This window comes from Mizuhopecten yessoensis, unplaced genomic scaffold (genome assembly GCF_002113885.1).
Source record: "Mizuhopecten yessoensis strain PY_sf001 unplaced genomic scaffold, ASM211388v2 scaffold10591, whole genome shotgun sequence".
Lineage (NCBI taxonomy): Eukaryota > Metazoa > Mollusca > Bivalvia > Pectinida > Pectinidae > Mizuhopecten > Mizuhopecten yessoensis.
Window position 1 is genome coordinate 828,140 of NW_018408623.1, and position 21,281 is coordinate 849,420.

Sequence of the window (21,281 nt, forward strand, 5' to 3'; positions counted from 1 at the left end):
GGCACGTTTGTACTCAGTAAATACTTGTCACCGTATGATGCTTAACCCTGTTAGCACGTTTGTTATCAGTAAATACTCGTCGCCGTTTGATGCTTAACACTGTTAGCACATTTGTACTCAGTAAATACTCGTCACCGTATGATGCTTAACCCTGTTAGCACGTTTGTACTCAGTAAATACTCGTCGCCGTATGATGCTTAACCCTGTTAGCACGTTTGTACTCGGTAAATACTCGTCGCCGTATGATGCTTAACCCTGTTAGCACGTTTGTACTCAGTAAATACTCGTCGCCGTTTGATGCTTAAACCTGTTAGCACATTTGTACTCAGTAAATACTCGTTGCCGTTTGATGCTTAACCCTGTTAGCATGTTTGTACTCAGTAAATACTCGTCGCCGTTTGATGCTTAACCCTGTTAGCACGTTTGTGCTCGGTAAATACTCGTCGCCGTATGATGCTTATCCCTGTTAGCACGTTTGTACTCAGTAAATGCTCGTCGCCATATGATGCTTAACCCTGTTAGCACGTTTGAACTCAGTAAGTACTTGTCGCCGTATGATGCTTAACCCTGTCAGCACGTTTGTTATCGGTAAATACTCGTCGCCGTATGCTGCTTAACCCTGTTAGCACGTTTGTTATCAGTAAATACTCGTCGCTATATGATGCTTAACCCTGTTAGCACGTTTGTACTCGGTAAATACTCGTCGCCGTATGATGCTTATCCCTGTTAGCACGTTTGTTATCGGTAAATACTCGTCGCCGTATGCTGCTTAACCCTGTTAGCACGTTTGTTCTCGGTAAATACTCGTCGCCGTATGATGCTTAACCATGTTAGCACGTTTGTTATCAGTAAATACTCGTCGCTATATGATGCTTAACCCTGTTAGCACGTTTGAACTCAGTAAGTACTTGTCGCCGTATGATGCTTAACCCTGTCAGCACGTTTGTTATCGGTAAATACTCGTCGCCGTATGCTGCTTAACCCTGTTAGCACGTTTGTACTCAGAAAATACTCGTCGCCGTTTGATGCTTAACACTGTTAGCACATTTGTACTCAGTAAATACTCGTTGCCGTTGATGCTTAACCCTGTTAGCATGTTTGAACTCAGTAAATACTCGTCGCCGTATGATGCTTATCCCTGTTAGCACGTTTGTACTCAGTAAATTCTCGTCGCCATATGATGCTTAACCCTGTTAGCACGTTTGAACTCAGTAAGTACTTGTCGCCGTATGATGCTTAACCCTGTCAGCACGTTTGTTATCGGTAAATACTCGTCGCCGTATGATGCTTAACCCTGGTAGCACGTTTGTACTCAGTAAATACTCGTCACCGTATGATGATTAACCCTGTTAGCACGTTTGTACTAAGTAAATGCTCGGCGCCATATGATGCTTATCCCTGTTAGCACGTTTGTACTCAGTAAATACTCGTCGCCATATGATGCTTAACCCTGTTAGCACGTTTGTACTCAATAAATACTCGTTGCCGTATGATGCTTAACCCTTTTAGCACGTTTGTACTCAGTAAATACTCGTCGCCGTATGATGCTTAACCCTGTTAGCACGTTTGTTCTCAGTAAATACTCGTCGCCGTTTGATGCTTAACCCTGTTAGCACGTTTGTACTCAATAAATACTCGTCGCCGTATGATGCTTAACCCTGTTAGCACGTTTGTTATCAGTAAATACTCGTCGCCGTATGATGCTTAACCTCAAAGACTGTTTGATTACAGTTTGTTGAACAGTGGAATTTTCATTGAGAAAGGACTTCTGTTAAAAGTTATATCCTGAACAAATAAACAGATTAACTTACAATTTGAAAGTACTGCACCAGTATTTTAATACATAAGTGATGGCTGTTACAAGTTTATTTGATTTCCTTCCTATTGTGTTGTCAAGATTGCAAGCTTTTTCAACCTATTCAATCTAATTGCTGGTTTCTATATCTCTATATGTTTTTGTACAAATCTGTTTAACTGATTTATGAAATGAATTATTTTTGACCGTGTAAGTTATGGAGAAGGTGATTCCTGAGTCTATAAGTTATAGATAGATGGTTTCCAAGTCTTTAAATGCTTCCCTATCCAAAGTCAATAGTATAATCTCCTGTGTTCAATTGTAAAATGTCAAATGATATGTTCAGGGAGGAACAGATCTGTACGGACTTGAAAAGAGATATAAAGTGATTTCCATGTTTACCTTAGCCGTTCACATCAGTCTTCATGTCATCTGTCCGACATCTACCTGACTTAGGCTGAAGTATATAGATGTATTGTATGTACAGTTGAATCGTTCAGTAGAATGATTTTGAGGTGTGCTGTATACAATTGTGTGTTAAATAACCATTATAGATAGATGGTATAGATTTGGCTGTAGCTAATCTGAATACTTCTCACCAATAAAAGTCATATCTATCTCTTTCATGCCAACTGCAACACTATGTCTTGGCTTTTGGGTATCAATGGATTAAAGAACCGGGGTATTTTCACGGGGAAGTGTCAGTTATTCTGTTAAAGCCATACATATCTTCTCTGCAGAAATTCAAGGTCAGACTAGGTATAATATAACACATGCAAGACATTTCTAAGCTGGTGGGCTTTTTAAGAAGGTGCAGCATGATCTAACAGATTTGGTATGAGCTATTTCAGACCACCTGGAAACCAGTAGAAAATTGTCTTCATAATTCAGGATTAGCCGGCCCACCAACCAGACAGTAAATTGTCTTCCTAGCTTCGGTTAGCAAGACCACCTGGAAACCAGACAGTAAATTGTCTCCATATTTGTAGATTAGTAAGCCAGCTAGGTCAGGAAATAGACATAAAATTGTCTTGATGAGTCAGGATTAGTAAGAATATCAACCACAAACAAAACCTTTTTTGCTCAGTCAAGACAAAAGAATAGATTCAAGGTTTACCATAGCATGGAAAGAAATTATTGTGGGGTCAGGGCTAGCTGTAGGTGGACAAAGGTTGTTGAGTGGGATCAGAGCTAGCTATAGGTGGACAAGGATTGGTGAGTGGGGCCAGGGCTAGCTATAGGTGGGCAAGGATTGGTGAGTGGGGCCAGGGCTAGCTGTAGGTGGACAAGGATTGTTGAGTGGGGCCAGGGCTAGCTGTAGGTGGACAAGGATTGGTGAGTGGGGCCAGGGCTAGCTTAAGGTGGACAAGGATTGGTGAGTGGGGCCAGGGCTAGCTGTAGGTGGACAAGGATTGTTGAGTGGGGCCAGGGCTAGCTGAAGGTGGGCAAGGATTGTGGTGTGGGGTCAGGGCTAGCTGTAGGTGGACAAGGATTGTTGTGAGGGATCAGACCTAGCTTTAGGTGGGCAAGGATTGGTGAGTGGGGCCAGGGCTAGCTGTAGGTGGGCAAGGATTGGTGAGTGGGGCCAGGGCTAGCCTTAGGTGGGGTGGGCAAGGATTGGTGAGTGGGATCATGGCTAGCTGTAGGTGGACAAGGATTGTGGAGTGGGGCCAGGGCTAGCTATAGGTGGGCAAGGATTGTGGAGTGGGGTCAGGGCTAGCTGAAGGTGGGCAATGATTGTGGTGTGGGGTCAGAGCTAGCTGTATGTGGGAAAGGATTGGTGAGTGGGGCCAGGGCTAGCTGTAGTTGGACAAGGATTGTTGAGTGGGATCATGGCTAGCTATAATTGGACAAGGATTGTTGAGTGGGATCATGGCTAGCTATAGGTGGACAAGGATTGTGGAGTGGGGTCAGGGCTAGCTGTAGGTAGGCAAGGATTGTTGAGTGGGATCATGGCTAACTGTAGGTGGACAAGGATTGTGGAGTGGGGTCAGGGCTAGATATAGGTGTACACTTAGATTGGTGATTGGGGTCAGGGTGAGCTATAGGTGTACACTTAGATTGGTGATTGTGGTCAGGGCTAGCTATAGGTGTACACCTAGATTGGTGATTGGGGTCAGGGCTACCTATAGGTGACGTAATGTTAGGGGATGGTAAGCTTTACAGGCAATCTTTCTACAGCAAAACTAAGGGTCTTTGTCGTTACGTTAGGTGTCGGATGTTTTGTGTAGTTGTCAGACAACTTAAAACTTTTGATGGGCGATTGATTTTATACAATTATTGATGAATTGTCAACACTTAGATGGTCTCCTTGAAAGCTTGTTGTGGGTTTACTCAGTCCCCTACGTGTTTAAAGTTAAGAAGGCTTTCTAGGGCATATCAATCTTGCTTTGATATCAGACACGGGTTTCATGTTGTACTCTCCTGTTACACAGGTATTCTACAGGAAAACATGAGGTTAATGTCTTTTTCGGGCTACTTCATAATCTGGTAAATCTGGTACGAAACTCAAATGATCATTCTGCAGAAGATCCTCTTAGATCAATATCTGTTCATTTAAACTGTCTTGTTAATATCAAGATGCTGACAATTCAGTAAAGATTTTACTTGTCACCATATTCAGGACCAGTTAGTTGTACAATGTTACATTTACTTTGCTTTTGTTGCTATAAAATCGGATTTCGGAGTTTGTTTATGAAAATACAATAAAAGTTTGGCTCATGTCAGTGAAACTCTTGATAGATACAAATAACCTTTTACTAGATACAGTGAAATCATTACCAGATGTAGTAATATTATTGTTATTTATATTGAGCATGTTATGCCCCTCCTATATTTTGCTTCCAAAAAAGGTACCTAAAGTATACTTAAGTATACCTTAGGTATACCCAATAGTGTTCCTCAGTCAATGTTGGGAGATTTCCATGTCAAAATAGGAGAAATGGGAGATGTCTGTTTTGATACCCAAACCAGGAGACTCCTCGTCATATTGGGAGACATATCACATGTATGTATAGTCATATACAATTGTAAAATGTTATAAAAATAAATAATACCTGTGGAAGTGTTTTGTGTGTGATGTGAGAAGTGTGAATGTATTTGTATTTCAGTTATGTTAATTAAGAAGGAGTTACATCCCTTTAATTTTTTTTTTTTTATGATTTTCATTTCAAAATTGATGTATTAATTAAATCAGATAAAAACAACAGAATCCGTTAATTAAGCCACCACTGGAGAGAATTTATATAGGCTTTGCCTGTTATTCCATCCAATTGACTTGTATCAACTTTGTCAATAAAATTTGTTGAAATGTATAGTCATTTTTCCCCTGGATAGTTACGGTGGAAATATTGCTACCAAGATAGACATCATGAACTAGTTGCCAAATATAATGAAACCCATAAATACAAAAGCTTTTAGTATTTCCCTATTTGTTATGGTACAGCTATGTTTTCACACTCTACCATATTATAAATAGGTCCTTAGAAAGAATACACTGTACTTGTAAACAAAGGATCAGATCTGGGAGAGTTTTTATAATCCCCCGCTGAATTATTTAGTGTAAACACATACCCTAGCTCTAATGCAAAGATGTCTTACGAGTAGAGTACTAATAGTATAGGAATGTTACTGTGAGAAAACATTTAGAAAATGAGTGCCGTCTGGCAAATGAAATTCCGTTACTGGTTAATTTGTACCCTGGTGGTGTACTGGTGTGTGGGCTTAAGGACGGTTTTGTTAATAAGGTGTAGTGTTGGGCTGTGAGGTTGCATGTGAACCTGTCCAGGTAGGCAGACAGGTGTTAGGGGGTTAGATTACAGGTGTACCGCGTGTCTGACTGTTGTTTGTTGTGATGAGTGTTACCCACTGACAGGTAACTGTACCTGTAGATATAATCCTCATTTACAACACAATGTCAAAATATATGTTATGTGGGGGAGGTTTTCTTTTGATATTTTTTTTATGGAATTTGAAGAAACAGATATGTAAGTCTCCCTCTTTGATTTTTGTTTATTTACAAAGCAAATTTTTAATAAATTGATGTGAAAGTCAAATGACTAGACATGAAAGAAAACATTTGTTTGATCTGCCGTTGATTCCTGTTGATATCAGCTTGTTTGTACCCAGGTGTGAGAGTAAAGTAATGTGTACTGGTCAAGTAGGTGTGCGTGGATTTGAATGATCTGTGCATGAAGCACTCTCAAGGTCTTGCCACACCTAAGCCCGTCGTTTAAGTCCCTGTTCATACATCTACAAGGCTCTGGTTAAAACTTAAACACATTTATCGCTTCAATAATTTACAACTTCACAATTCAAGATTAGTTTTCAATCAATTTTAAATACAAATAGAATTTTCATTTTGCTGCTGGACATATGATATTTAGTATATAAAAGGATCAATGCACACCATCAGTCAATAGCCTAGCTCATCCAGTCAGCTCATTGGAGCATTTGCTATATATGATAAAGAAGGTACAGTCTTCAAATCCTCGGATGGTGGCAGTTTGGAATGTTTTTTCTAATAAAATAAATATATATTTACTTGTAGTATGTATTAATAAGGAAACAATCCAAGTCTTTGTTCATTTGCAGTAATGTACTTGTATACCCTCAATTTGAACAAATTCTGCACTGTGCTCAGATGTTTTAGCTAATTACCTATCTGGGTGAAATGAAGAAAATAAAAAGTAACCATGGTCACAGGTATTATCTGAATATTAAGTAAACTAATGAGATTAAGTGGCACTGATTTTCTTAAATGGAGACAAATTAAATTAATAAAGTAATAAAGATAGGTAGATTAAAAGTCTATAAGGTGATATCAGAATCACTTTCAGACTGTTCGGCTGATGTTTTAACCAATATTTCATTTCATATTTGGATGCCATAGGGTACAGAATAGTTATATGTCTGATTAGACAAAGAGTATCTCCACACCGGTACATTGTGTCGGACAGGTACCCTCCACACCTATACATTGTGTCGGACAGGTACCCTCCACACCTATACATTGTGTCGGACAGGTACCCTCCACACCTGTACATTGTGTCGGACAGGTACCCTCCACACCTGTACATTGTGTCGGACAGGTACCCTCCACACCTATACATTGTGTCGGACAGGTACCCTCCACACCTATACATTGTGTCGGACAGGTACCCTCCACACCTATACATTGTGTCGGACAGGTACGTACCCTCCACACCTGTACATTGTGTCGGATAGGTTCCCTCCACACCTGTACATTGTGTCGGACAGGTACCTTCCACTCCTGTACATTGTGCCGGACAGATCCCCTCCACACCTATACATGGTGTCGGACAGGTACGTACCCTCCACACCTGTACATTGTGTCGGACAGGTGCCTTCCACACCTATACATTGTGTCAGACAGGTACCCTCCACACCCATACATTGTGTCGGACAGGTACCCTCCAAACCTATACATTGTGTCGGACAGGTACCCTCCACACCTATACATTGTGTCGGACAAGTACCCTCCACACCTGTACATTGTGTCGGACAGGTACCCTCCACACCTGTACATTGTGTCGGACAGGTACCCTCCACACCTATACATTGTGTCGGACAGATTCCCTCCACACCTATACATTGTGTCGGACAGGTACCCTCCAACCTATACATTGTGTCGGACAGGTACCCTCCACACCTATACATTGGGTCGGACAGATTCCCTCCACACCTATACATTGAGACGGACAGGTACCCTCCACACCTATACATTGGGTCGGACAGATTCCCTCCACACCTATACAATGTGTCGGACAGGTACCTTCCACACCTATACATTGTGTCGGCCAGGTACCGTCCACACCGATACATTGTGTCGGACAGGTACCCTCCACACCCATACATTGTGTCGGACAGGTACCCTCCCCACCTGTACATTGTGTCGGACAGGTCCCCTCCAACCTATACATTGTGTCGGACAGGTACCATCCACACCTATACATTGTGTCGGACAGGGACCTTCCACACCTATACATTGTGTCGGGCAGGTACCCTCCACACCTGTACATTGTGTCGGCCAGGTACCCTCCACACCTATACATTGTGTTGGACAGGTACCCTCCACACCTATACATTGGGTCGGACAGGTACCCTCCACACCTATACTTTGTGTCGGACAGGTACCCTCCACACCCATACATTGTGTCGGACAGGTACCCTCCACTCCTACAGTATACATTGTGTCGGACAGGTACCCTCCCCACCTGTACATTGTGTCGGACAGATTCCGTCCACACCTGTACATTGTGTCGGACAGGAACCCTCCACACCTATACATTGTGTCGAACAGGTACCCTCCACACCTATACATTGGGTCGGACAGATTCCCTCCACACCTATAAATTGGGTCGGACAGGTACCCTCCACACCTATAAATTGTGTCGGACAGGGACCCTCCACACCTATACATTCTGTCGGAAAGGTACCCTCCACACCTGTACATTGTGTAGGACAGGTACCCTCCACACCTAAAGTATACATTGTGTCGGACAGGTACCCTCCAAACCTATACATTGTGTCGGACAGGTACCCTCCCCACCTGTACATTGTGTCGGACAGGTCCCCTCCACACCTGTACATTGTGTCGGACAGATTCCCTCCACACCTGTACATTGTGTCGGACAGGTACCCTGTAGTGGATCACGCACCAGATCAAGAAGTAATAATATTAATACAACAGCATTTTTGTATGATAAATTATTCATGTTTCGTCAGCACTGTTTGTCGGGTAAGCTGTACTTTGAGAGAAATCTGTTGACATGCTGTCTACACCTTTCTGATTTTCTTCATCTCTGAGTGTGAATTGACGCACTAGATGTACAAACATACGCACAATGTGAATTGACGCACTAGATGTACAAACATACGCACAAACATGACATACGAATGATAATATTACATCCTGAATATATAGACATACTCTTAGCATACAAATTTGGTATGTGGAATTGACATAAAAAATATCTGTTATGTAATGGAAATCACGTCTCACATTCTTATATATATATACAGAGTTATGGCCCTTTGTTTATTTTTGGTCACAAAATTTGTCCATGATTTGGGAACCTATAATGGATTTCTCACAATACTTTGTCTTACTTATGTTGTTCTACAGATGTTTATATAGATCATGTAACTGGATCTAATGATTTGTGTAAACCTATGAAGTAGTTACCCAAAGGGACTGGTTACAAGACATATATAATGGACATGTATATATACTCACAGGGACTGGTTACAAGACATATATAATGGACATGTATATATACCCACAGGGACTGGTTACAAGACATATGTAATGGACATGTATATATACCCACAGGGACTGGTTACAAGACATATATAATGGACATGTCAGTAACATTCATATCACTACATTTCATCTTCCATTGATAAATGGTAGTAGATAATGGATAATGTGTTACACTCATTTGACTAAATGAGCTGTGAAGTCTGTATTTATCGGTGGACAGTGTAAATGATGTGTTTTATTGTATATATATTCTCTTATATTACATCCTTTGTGTTGTGTTAATTCGTCATGACCGTCAGTGAGACATACTTAATGACTTTAACTAGTACACTATTCTAATTAACTCTCTCACTCAATGGATTATCATTTAACCAGCTGGATTTTGACGGGAAGAGATGCAATGTTTACATCAAGTCTCTAATAAGTGTGTAAAACATGTCCTGTCTGGTCTTATTGGGGTGAGCATGCCGTGGCCAGAGTCTTAAGTGGGTTTTAGTCCCTGATGAGGATTGAAATATACAAATGTATTTCTAGTCTTTAGTGGGGTGGGGATACAGTGGATTTCGAGGAAGGGGATGGAGATCACTGACGTTTAATAAAGTTTGCAGTTTTCATTGTTTTTCCACACATGTGTTAGGTAATGCAGGTGTCTAGGGGATCGGGTATACTACAGTTTGCTTATTGTGGGGGTTGCCAATAATGCGGTGTCTAGGGGATCGGGTATACTACACAGTTTACTTATTGTGGGGGTTGCCAGTAATGCTGATGTCTAGGGGATCGGGTATACTACACAGTTTACTTATTGTGGGGGTTGCCAGTAATGCTGATGTCTAGGGGATCGGGTATACTACACAGTTTACTTATTGTGGGGGTTGCCAGTAATGCTGATGTCTAGGGGATCGGGTATACTACACAGTTTACTTATTGTGGGGGTTGCCAGTAATGCTGATGTCTAGGGGATCGGGTATACTACACAGTTTACTTATTGTGGGGGTTGCCAGTAATGCTGATGTCTAGGGGATCGGGTATACTACACAGTTTACTTATTGTGGGGGTTGCCAGTAATGCTGATGTCTAGGGGATCGGGTATACTACACAGTTTACTTATTGTGGGGGTTGCCAGTAATGCTGATGTCTAGGGGATCGGGTATACTACACAGTTTACTTATTGTGGGGGTTGCCAGTAATGCTGATGTCTAGGGGATCGGGTATACTACACAGTTTACTTATTGTGGGGGTTGCCAGTAATGCTGATGTCTAGGGGATCGGGTATACTACACAGTTTACTTATTGTGGGGGTTGCCAGTAATGCTGATGTCTAGGGGATCGGGTATACTACACAGTTTACTTATTGTGGGGGTTGCCAGTAATGCTGATGTCTAGGGGATCGGGTATACTACACAGTTTACTTATTGTGGGGGTTGCCAGTAATGCTGATGTCTAGGGGATCGGGTATACTACACAGTTTACTTATTGTGGGGGTTGCCAGTAATGCTGATGTCTAGGGGATCGGGTATACTACACAGTTTACTTATTGTGGGGGTTGCCAGTAATGCTGATGTCTAGGGGATCGGGTATACTACACAGTTTACTTATTGTGGGGGTTGCCAGTAATGCTGATGTCTAGGGGATCGGGTATACTACACAGTTTACTTATTGTGGGGGTTGCCAGTAATGCTGATGTCTAGGGGATCGGGTATACTACACAGTTTACTTATTGTGGGGGTTGCCAGTAATGCTGATGTCTAGGGGATCGGGTATACTACACAGTTTACTTATTGTGGGGGTTGCCAGTAATGCTGATGTCTAGGGGATCGGGTATTCTACACAGTTTACTTATTGTGGGGGTTGCCAGTAATGCTGATGCCAGATTAAGTCCATGGATGTTATATACTGTATAACATGAAATGTTCATGGCTATTTTCATTCTTGGTTTGAAGCCATTTAGGTAGTTTCATGGTACAAACTTTTGTGGATACCCCATGTTAACAGTTGCCAAGTATATAAATTAAATTTGTTGTATTTATTTTCATGGTTTCATAGCAACCACGAAAAAACCCAAACATGTCATACAGTAGGACATTTTGAAAAGTATGTGGGTGCAATATGAAAACAAACTTAACAGCAGTAAAGATTAATGAAATGCCCAGATCTTTGGGAGAGATCTGATTATTAGAAAGGGTCACATTGGGATCAGAAGATTATTTCTCTGGGTGTGGATTGGAGATGGGGTTGAAGAAGTCAGCTAGTGTTTGAAGACTGGATTGCTATTATCTTTGTATGGGCTGTCCCTCCTTATGTAGCTCTCAGATGCAGTAACTCAATCTAGATATTTGCCAATATACCTATATGTATGTGTACACACATCATCATATTTCCAATATGAACTGAAATAGCTATCGGTTTATGAGCTGTCCCCCCACCTGTATGTTGATATAGGGTAAGGTAATAAGCTTATTCACACAGGTATGTATTAGCTATTTATAACGGTCATAATTCAACACTTCACTTGGACACCCTTCTGTATTATCAGTAGGGTTAGCTTTGACTTTCATATTAAAATTGATCTCTGTGTAAAATAAAAACTTAAATTAAACATTGAGTACTTGATTATAATCTTGAATATTTTCAACAATAATTAAAGAAATTACTGTAAGTTGGGTTTTATGCTTTCCATCAGAGGTGTTAGGTATGCATTTATTTTGTGAACTTGGAGAAAGTGAACAAAACAGAACTTTGATGTTAGAGGTCATTCTTTAACCCTTTCAACACTGTAGACCATAATGGACTCATCCATATCAATGCATGGTAGAGTCTACTAAAGTTACATAGGGGTGAAAGGGTTTTAACCAGGTGAAAAAGTGAAATGTCAATATTTATTATGAAGGCCTATATGATCTTATCTCTATTGACTACCAGGTAAGGTAAGAAAAACATTTCATACAGAAGTTTTTTAAGCACTTGTAATTACCTCGTTTGATATAAGTGCTTCATTTTTCAACTGATAAGGAAAGCCGGATCGTTACCAATGTCTTATAAAGAATTGAACTTGAATTTACTTATCATATCTTTCCAAATACATTTTCAGTTTTACATGTTATTTACAAAATGTACTTCAAAACTATTGGTCGCCACTCTTAAATGGAAAGTTCCCATATGTTTATTAATTTCATTAATTTCTGTTTTATTTACAATATGAAATGTAACATTTACGTGCTATAGATATAAAACGATCTACTCCCAGTTCTGATTTGGTAAGCTGTGATATCCGGAACCAAATGGCGGACCGTAATGGCCAGTCTGGGCCTATGACTGGTAAAACACAGACTCATAATTATCCGGTAATAGGCCCCCCTACCCCACTCCAAGCCCCCCNATCAACAGTAAAATACAGTGAACAATTGAGGATATATATATAGTGTTATTTTATTTTATTTTACAATCTACAATATTAATATTGCTACTGGTCATCAAGTATATTGAAATCCAATTTATACCCAGGGCAAAACTGTTACATTAAATTTTCTCAGTCTTCCGTTTTTAAAGGTTCTTGTTGATTTCCAAAATGATTGCACAGCAAATCGCAACCAACAAAATAAGACCATTTTTATATAGAGCTGTTGTTTTTATAAGCTTTAATTAAAATAAGTATTTTATGTCTGGTAAGTGTTTAATTAATTTAAAATGATGAGATCTACATACTAAATCATGGTTATTTATGCAAAACATTTCCTCATAAATATTGATAAGACAAATGTTTTTTTGACACATATAAATACCTTACCTGTTATCTAGTTAATTAAAAACAAATCTGTTGGTGGAGTTATTTGTTTACACTAAAATATTTACTGATTTTTTTACCTTTGACTCAAAACATGTTTTAGGTTTAATTTATTAAGGTCTTTTTAGGTCACAGAACACATCACCATTGTAACTGCCTACATTATGATGCAATAAACTGTCCTTTCTCTGAATTATTCCTCCCGTCACTACATAATTAAGGGGGATGGCGGTATTGGTCCATTTGCATATTGTCTGGACGATAACTCCTGAACCACTGGTGATTTAACTCGATGTTTCCTCATAGGTTTGTGTGTTATGACAAGATAGCGTGTCACATATTACATACAGGTCAGTAAATACCTCAAGTTAAAGGTCACTAAAATAGGTAAGAGGTCAAATCACTGCAATACTTGTCTAGACTGTTACTTATCACAGCAAGGCTTGTCCAGACTGTAAATCCGCAGATATTATTTGAGAGAAGTTTATAGATGATAATGAGTAACATTTAGGAAATAAGAAATGTGTTACATAGTTAATCAGGCTTGGAAGTTTAATTCAAGAGTTTGCTGAGTAGGGGGACTTTTATCCTAGACTTACTTTGTAAGCCAAGTGGTCAAAGTATTTATATCTATACATGACCACATGTGTGTTGGCGGTGAATATCAAAGGGTTTTACTTTCTATTCAACACTTCTACATGCTGCCATTTTCTATTTTCATTTAGTGACGAAATTCTCAAGATACTTAAATGTTTAAAATATCAACTGAACAATGAAGACAAGTTTCCGTTGAATACTATATATACTATGTATTCACTCATTTTTGTGGGGTTTTAATTTTGTTGAATCGGTAGGTTATATTCATCCACGAATTGATAGGCCCAAGAAGTAATTACAAGTATGATATGAAGCAATTTTCCATTTGAGTGGGTATTCGTAATCCACGAATTCATGTACCAATGAAATGGTGTTTTGTCGGGAAACCACGAAATTTGCGCCCCACGAAAATATCTGATTTCACAGCAAGTCAAGTAACCTTCAATTCATTGACAGTTACTGAAAACCCCCCAATAATATATTGCTTTTAGAAGACATTTGGGTTTTGATCTATGTTTTTTTGTAATGAATGTTTAAGCTTTGTACACAACATTTGTGTGCTATAAGGTTCCATACTTTTCCCTATGTATACTGAAGTGATTCGACCATTAATGGGGTCCTGTCCATTAAGTCTGTAAACTTGACTGCTCTATACAGATCCCGTTTAACCTTTATTCCGCAGTGTTTATAAATGGTCTGTGCTGGACTAAGCCTGTGTTTTCTTTAGGAATTAGGTTACAGAAAAACCTTTTAAACCTTTTAAGATTAATAGACTTTAAATATTCCACTCTTACTTGTTTGAAATCTTTTAACCATTTTGAATTTGAAAGAATTCTTTACTACCCTGATCTAATATAGGAGATCAATGTTGCCTCCAGCCATAGTGTATTAATCATTTCACTCTGTCAAGATTGTCTAATCCCTCAGACAACAATTTATTTTTTCAATTGTGTATTATTATTATTTATTGATTACTGTATTTATCCTACATTTCTTGAGGGTCCCTGTTTCTTTTATATACTCTAAAACCTTACTAATTGGTAAGTGTTATCTTCTGTTCAAGCTAGTTCCCATGAATGCATCTATTTTCATTCAAATCAGGTAAAATTGATTTCATTAGGCTGGAGGTATTGCTGGCTCTATATTGTAATGAGAAATTTATTTTGACAAAACGTAAATTTACTCTATATGTAAGAAGCTGTGATGTAAATTGAAATTCAGAATGGTAGCACATGTTCATTTCCCCATGAATTCCGTCCATTGACTATCAATTGATTTTGATAAAGGTAAATGACCACAGTAAGACATCTTTACCATTAACATGCATCAGTGAACTCCTTTTAATGTCATGTGTTGTTAGACAGAGGAAAAAGAGATATAAAGGGAACCATTATATTAACAGAAATTGTTTTTCTGTGGAAAAAATGTATCCAGGTTTTGAATTCTATACATAAAACCCTTTTGTCACAACATTACAAAGCTTAGTCAGTTAACGACCTTTTCTATACAGCTGTGTTGTCTACTGTTTTACACCAAATTGTATGGAATTGAACCTACAGGGTCATTAAATGGAAAGTTGGGAGTTTTGCGACTGACATTTTTGCTATCATGAAAGACCAGAGAAACTCTTGTTATCTAAAGAATCAGGAAAGTACTCTCGTATCTCTATAACAGTGGCTGCATTTACCATTTGTTAAATCTTGGCTGCCTTGAGTGTAGACCAGGTCTTCTGCCATGACACACGCGCCGCAGGCATACACACATGGGGAGATATTAGCCAGGTGGCATAGGCCTACCGGTAGTAGTAAGCATCTGATAAGGCAGCTCCTGCAAATTCCTCAAACAAAAATTGTATTGAATAAATGTATATGCTAATTGTATCATTTGTATTTCTATGTACTGTAAAGCACTTTAGAGTGGCTTATGTTAGCTAGATAGGGCGCTTTATCAAATGTTGTATATATATTGATGAATCTGCCAATGCTTCATGATGCTTCATGATATTTTATGACATTGATAAAAAATGTTGTCATGTTAGATCTCCAACAATGAAAATTCAAGTTGAGTGAGATCTCCAACATTAGCATCTCCGGAGTTTGCTCACAGTATTCTGCGTTATGTTGACTACACAACAAATACTGCTATGACTAGCACTATTTTTGAGTTGACATGTTTTTTCAAATCGGTTATTATACTGTGTTTATATTTCAGCATTAAAGGTCTTTCACGGTGAACTCAGAAAGCCCATTTACAAAATAATTAGCTATGAAACAGAAATTAAATGAATGAAGCTTGACCAAACATGGTTAGCCCAAACAGTGATTGAGACAGTCAACATAACAACCAGGGTCACTGATGTATTCGTCTGGTACGGAATGTTTAATTTTCATCTTTTGATCAACCATACATGGTAGCAACAATTATTCAAGTGTAACTGAACCAGAAGGATTTAAAGCAAATTATATGTGGGTTTTTTCAAATCACATTTGATTTAAATACCTTATTTGAAGCAGGACTAAACAAGCTATGTTGTAATTAAATTGTCTTCACCTCCATATGACCCTTGTCTTATTGCCTTTGATAACATCTATATAAACAATGTTTAGTTTAATAAAAAGGTAGTGGTAAAAGTTAAGGTTATTTCAAAATGATGGTCCTTTTTTCCAAAATGGCCTGTACCTGGCCTGTCAAAATAAAATCAACAGAGAAATCATTAAAATTAACTAAAAAATGGTCAGACTGTTAATTCAATAAAGATAAGGCCTCATTGATTTTTTTTGGTCCTATTGCTACTGTAAAATGACATCTTTATCATGAATACTTAGTTTGGCGAGCATGCTTTTGAGGACAGATATTCAGAAAATAAGCATACTATAATATAAACAGCTATCTGTAATATTGAGATATTCTAAGTCACATTCAATTGTGTTTTTGTATGATTCTGAAAATAGATATCTTGTGTATTAATTATTAGATATTAATTTTAAACTACATCTTTATTTCCTGGACACATTTTCTAGCTTAATGCTGGTAAGGTATCAATCACACATGAGTGATTGAAACTTCTCAAACGTAGCTCAGTTTTCTGTCATTAGAAGTAGGTTTGTATGACTATGGTACATAAGCTGGTGTATTGTTCTTAAGTCACATCTGAAGAAAAAAATGGATATTTTGATCTAATTCCAGGAACCCTGTCACAGAGTTACACAGGAAGTTCCCACCACCACACCAGCAGTTCAGGCGGGGCTGGCGAGACGACCAGGTTCAGCTCGGTCAGTGTCGACGACAGCGTGGACAGTGGCCGCCCTTCTTCACCGCCATTTATACACGACATGCCTGTACTTCAGGAAGATCAGTCACAAGGTCAGGAACTAGGGTTATTAACCCATCCCATCTCCTCCCACACCTGTCCCATCTCCTCCCACACCTGTCCCATCTCCACCCACATCCATCCCATCTCCTCCCACACCTGTCCCATATCCTCCCTCACCCATCCCATCTCCTCCAACACCCATCCCATCTCCTCCCACACCTGTCCTATATCCTCCCACACCTGTCCCATCTCCTCCCACACCTGTCCCATCTCCTCCTACACCCATTCCATCTCCTCCCACACCTAGTGTCTCATCAGTTTTCCATCAGATCCGCTCTATCACAAGGAGGCAAGCACACCAAGATACCCTGTCTCCATGCAAGCATGCATACAATATACACATGGAGGCAATGACCTTAGCTGTTAATAGGATGTAATTTTTTTTAAAACCTAACCAATCCTTCCTGCGTACCTCCTCATACTTTTTATTTTCACTCCCCCTACCCCTACCCCTAACCCAACAAATTCTCCATACCATCCTTTCCCCTTCCAATAACTTACCATCACCCCCTTATACACTCTGTTCCTCTTCCCCCACCCCCTCCACCCTTTCATACATTACCATCCCCCTCCCTGTACAACTCAACTTTCATCCTTAACCTTTTCATCCCATTCCAATGTTGGGTCCCCTCTCATGCCTTTCCCTGTGATGATGGTATAAAGGGCAATAACTCCTATAGCCTACCTACCATTGCACACAATGCAGGACAATATTAAAAGGTATACTATTTGATGCCATTAATGGAGTCAGTGTAGCATGATTTAATTAGGTCATTAGTTAGCATTACATAAACTACTCTGTTACTCCACGCGAAGGAAATGAGTTAAATGATGAGACAACATCACAAAATTAATTTTCCATTCTATATATAGAAGAGTCTGATGAGGATGCTGACTCTGGTGGTGTAGACGATGACGAATTACGCTTGTCAACAGGATATGATGACATGACTTTGTCAGTTCTTAAGGTCGTCTTCCCTCCCTTTTACTTCTCCACACATGGGCTGTCACGCCCCTGCACTCCGACAGAGGAGGACAAACCAAGGTAAGAGGGCATTGTGCGCGTAGTAATGTATTCGATACCTAACAAACACGTTGTATTTTTGGTCACACATTGTTTGTAAATCTGTACTCTGATACATTGGGTAGAACAGGTATCACTATACGAAGTGTTTCCTTGGCACAGGTATCACTATACGAAGTGTTTCCTTGCCACAGGTATCACTTTATGAAGTGTTTCCTTGCCACAGGTATCACTATACGAAGTGTTTCCTTGGCACAGGTATCACTATACGAAGTGTTTCCTTGGAACAGGTATCACTCTACGAAGTGTTTCCTTGCCACAGGTATCACTATACGAAGTGTTTCCTTGCCACAGGTATTACTATACGAAGTGTTTCCTTGCCACAGGTATCACTATACGAAGTGTTTCCTTGCCACAGGTATTACCAGTTGGTGGAAAAGGCGATCGACTCCTACATGATCTCACCGGTACAGAAGGAGACAATCCAGGGTATCTACAACTTTGTCCCCAAGGACCTACGTACGTCAGTACCAGCAGCCTGTAAACACTTCCTCAAGGTAAATCTACAGTACATCAGTACCCACAGCCTGTAAACACTTCCTCAAGGTAAGTCTACAGTATGTCAGTACCCCCAGCCTGTAAACACTTCCTCAAGGTAAATCTACAGTACGTCAGTACCCACAGCCTGTAAACACTTCCTCAAGGTAAGTCTACAGTACGTCAGTACCCACAGCCTGTAAACACTTCCTCAAGGTAAGTCTACAGTACGTCAGTACCCACAGCCTGTAAACACTTCCTCAAGGTAAGTCTACAGTACGTCAGTACCCACAGCCTGTAAACACTTCCTCAAGGTAAGTCTACAGTACGTCAGTACCCACAGCCTGTAAACACTTCCTCAAGGTAAGTCTACAGTACGTCAGTACCCACAGCCTGTAAACACTTCCTCAAGGTAAGTCTACAGTACGTCAGTACCCACAGCCTGTAAACACTTCCTCAAGGTAAGTCTACAGTACGTCAGTACCCACAGCCTGTAAACACTTCCTCAAGGTAAGTCTACAGTACGTCAGTACCCACAGCCTGTAAACACTTCCTCAAGGTAAGTCTACAGTACGTCAGTACCCACAGCCTGTAAACACTTCCTCAAGGTAAGTCTACAGTACGTCAGTACCCACAGCCTGTAAACACTTCCTCAAGGTAAGTCTACAGTACGTCAGTACCCACAGCCTGTAAACACTTCCTCAAGGTAAGTCTACAGTACGTCAGTACCCACAGCCTGTAAACACTTCCTCAAGGTAAGTCTACAGTACGTCAGTACCCACAGCCTGTAAACACTTCCTCAAGGTAAGTCTACAGTACGTCAGTACCCTCAGCCTGTAAACACTTCCTCAAGGTAAGTCTACAGTACGTCAGTACCCACAGCCTGTAAACACTTCCTCAAGGTAAGTCTACAGTACGTCAGTACCCACAGCCTGTAAACACTTCCTCAAGGTAAGTCTACAGTACGTCAGTACCCACAGCCTGTAAACACTTCCTCAAGGTAAGTCTACAGTACGTCAGTACCCACAGCCTGTAAACACTTCCTCAAGGTAAGTCTACAGTACGTCAGTACCCACAGCCTGTAAACACTTCCTCAAGGTAAGTCTACAGTACGTCAGTACCCACAGCCTGTAAACACTTCCTCAAGGTAAGTCTACAGTACGTCAGTACCCACAGCCTGTAAACACTTCCTCAAGGTAAGTCTACAGTACGTCAGTACCCACAGCCTGTAAACACTTCCTCAAGGTAAGTCTACAGTACGTCAGTACCCACAGCCTGTAAACACTTCCTCAAGGTAAGTCTACAGTACGTCAGTACCCACAGCCTGTAAACACTTCCTCAAGGTAAGTCTACAGTACGTCAGTACCCACAGCCTGTAAACACTTCCTCAAGGTAAGTCTACAGTACGTCAGTACCCACAGCCTGTAAACACTTCCTCAAGGTAAGTCTACAGTACGTCAGTACCCACAGCCTGTAAACACTTCCTCAAGGTAAGTCTACAGTACGTCAGTACCCACAGCCTGTAAACACTTCCTCAAGGTAAGTCTACAGTACGTCAGTACCCACAGCCTGTAAACACTTCCTCAAGGTAAGTCTACAGTACGTCAGTACCCACAGCCTGTAAACACTTCCTCAAGGTAAGTCTACAGTACGTCAGTACCCACAGCCTGTAAACACTTCCTCAAGGTAAGTCTACAGTATGTCAGTACCCAGAGCCTGTAAACACTTCCTCAAGGTTAGTCTACAGTACGTCGGTACCCACAGCCTGTAAACACTTCCTCAAGGTTAGTCTACAGTACGTCGGTACCCACAGCCTGTAAACACTTCCTCAAGGTAAATCTACAGTACGTCAGTACCCACAGCCTGTAAACACTTCCTCAAGGTAAATCTACAGTACGTCAGTACCCTCAGCCTGTAAACACTTCCTCAAGGTAAACTTTCTAAATACACAGTCCTCTCAGTGTTGATTTATGTAAAACCTCCTTAACGCGAGCTCTGTTATAACTGGACTCTTGTTCTACGAAATGAATTTCCACAGCATAATTACTGTACTCGGCAAACCGGAGATCTAGGTTCTGGACCCAGAATGTGTTACAGTGTAAACAGATTGTCATGGTTCCTATACAAATCATATCCAACACGGAAGTTTTGTCCAGATATCAAATGCCTACAGTAAAGTTTGTAATGAAATGGTGAACAACCAGACACTTGAATCCTTTTTTAGTACTGGTAAATAAATGCACTAATAAAAATAAAACCTAAGACACAATTAACAAAAGTGGAGTTTTGCTTACCTGTAAATTTGGTCATCCAGAAAATAATCAAACAATAAACAAGGTTTGACTTTATAAAGATGGAACTGTTTAATTTGTGTAGAAATGTCATAGTGTATTCAATGTTTAAGTTTCATTTCTTCTAAACATCTTTTGATAGCATTTGTTGTTTGATTATACAATTTGTGACTTTTCGGGAGATGGGATACAGTTTCATATAGCACAACCAGTGAGAGTAAAATGCTTATTTTTGTTGTTTTGATCTTCAGGAGATGGATGAGGACAGAAAGTATGCCATAAAGAAAGCCATCCTGGATTATATTCTCCTCGATCCTAAGGAACAGGAGAGACTTGGTGTCTGGATGCCGGAGAAAGTAAGGATATTTTGTTCTGATCCAATTCTTTTGCCACGCCAGGTTCTTGTAAAATATATCCTGTCAAGTTCTTATTGATAATGAAGTAACATTCCTCCGAGTTCTTATTGATAATGAAGTAACATTCCTCCGAGTTCTTGTTGATAAGGAAGTAATATTCCTCCGAGTTCTTATTGATAAGGAAGTAACATACCTCCGAGTTCTTATTGATAAGGAAGTAACATTCCTCCGAGTTCTTATTG

The 21,281-nt window shown here is 40.0% G+C and overlaps 1 protein-coding gene across 5 annotated transcripts in view; it reads left to right on the plus strand.

The window, feature by feature from the left end:
* Positions 1-21,281, plus strand: part of LOC110461245 (dynein heavy chain 3, axonemal-like) — a 165,415-nt gene that overhangs the window by 49,200 nt on the left and 94,934 nt on the right. For all 5 annotated transcript variants that reach the window (XM_021514644.1, XM_021514645.1, XM_021514646.1 and 2 more), the window contains exons 6-9: positions 16,645-16,821; positions 17,705-17,876; positions 18,274-18,412; positions 20,935-21,039. In XM_021514644.1, coding sequence (XP_021370319.1) covers positions 16,645-16,821; positions 17,705-17,876; positions 18,274-18,412; positions 20,935-21,039 — 593 coding nt within the window. The remainder of the gene's footprint in view (positions 1-16,644; positions 16,822-17,704; positions 17,877-18,273; positions 18,413-20,934; positions 21,040-21,281) is intronic.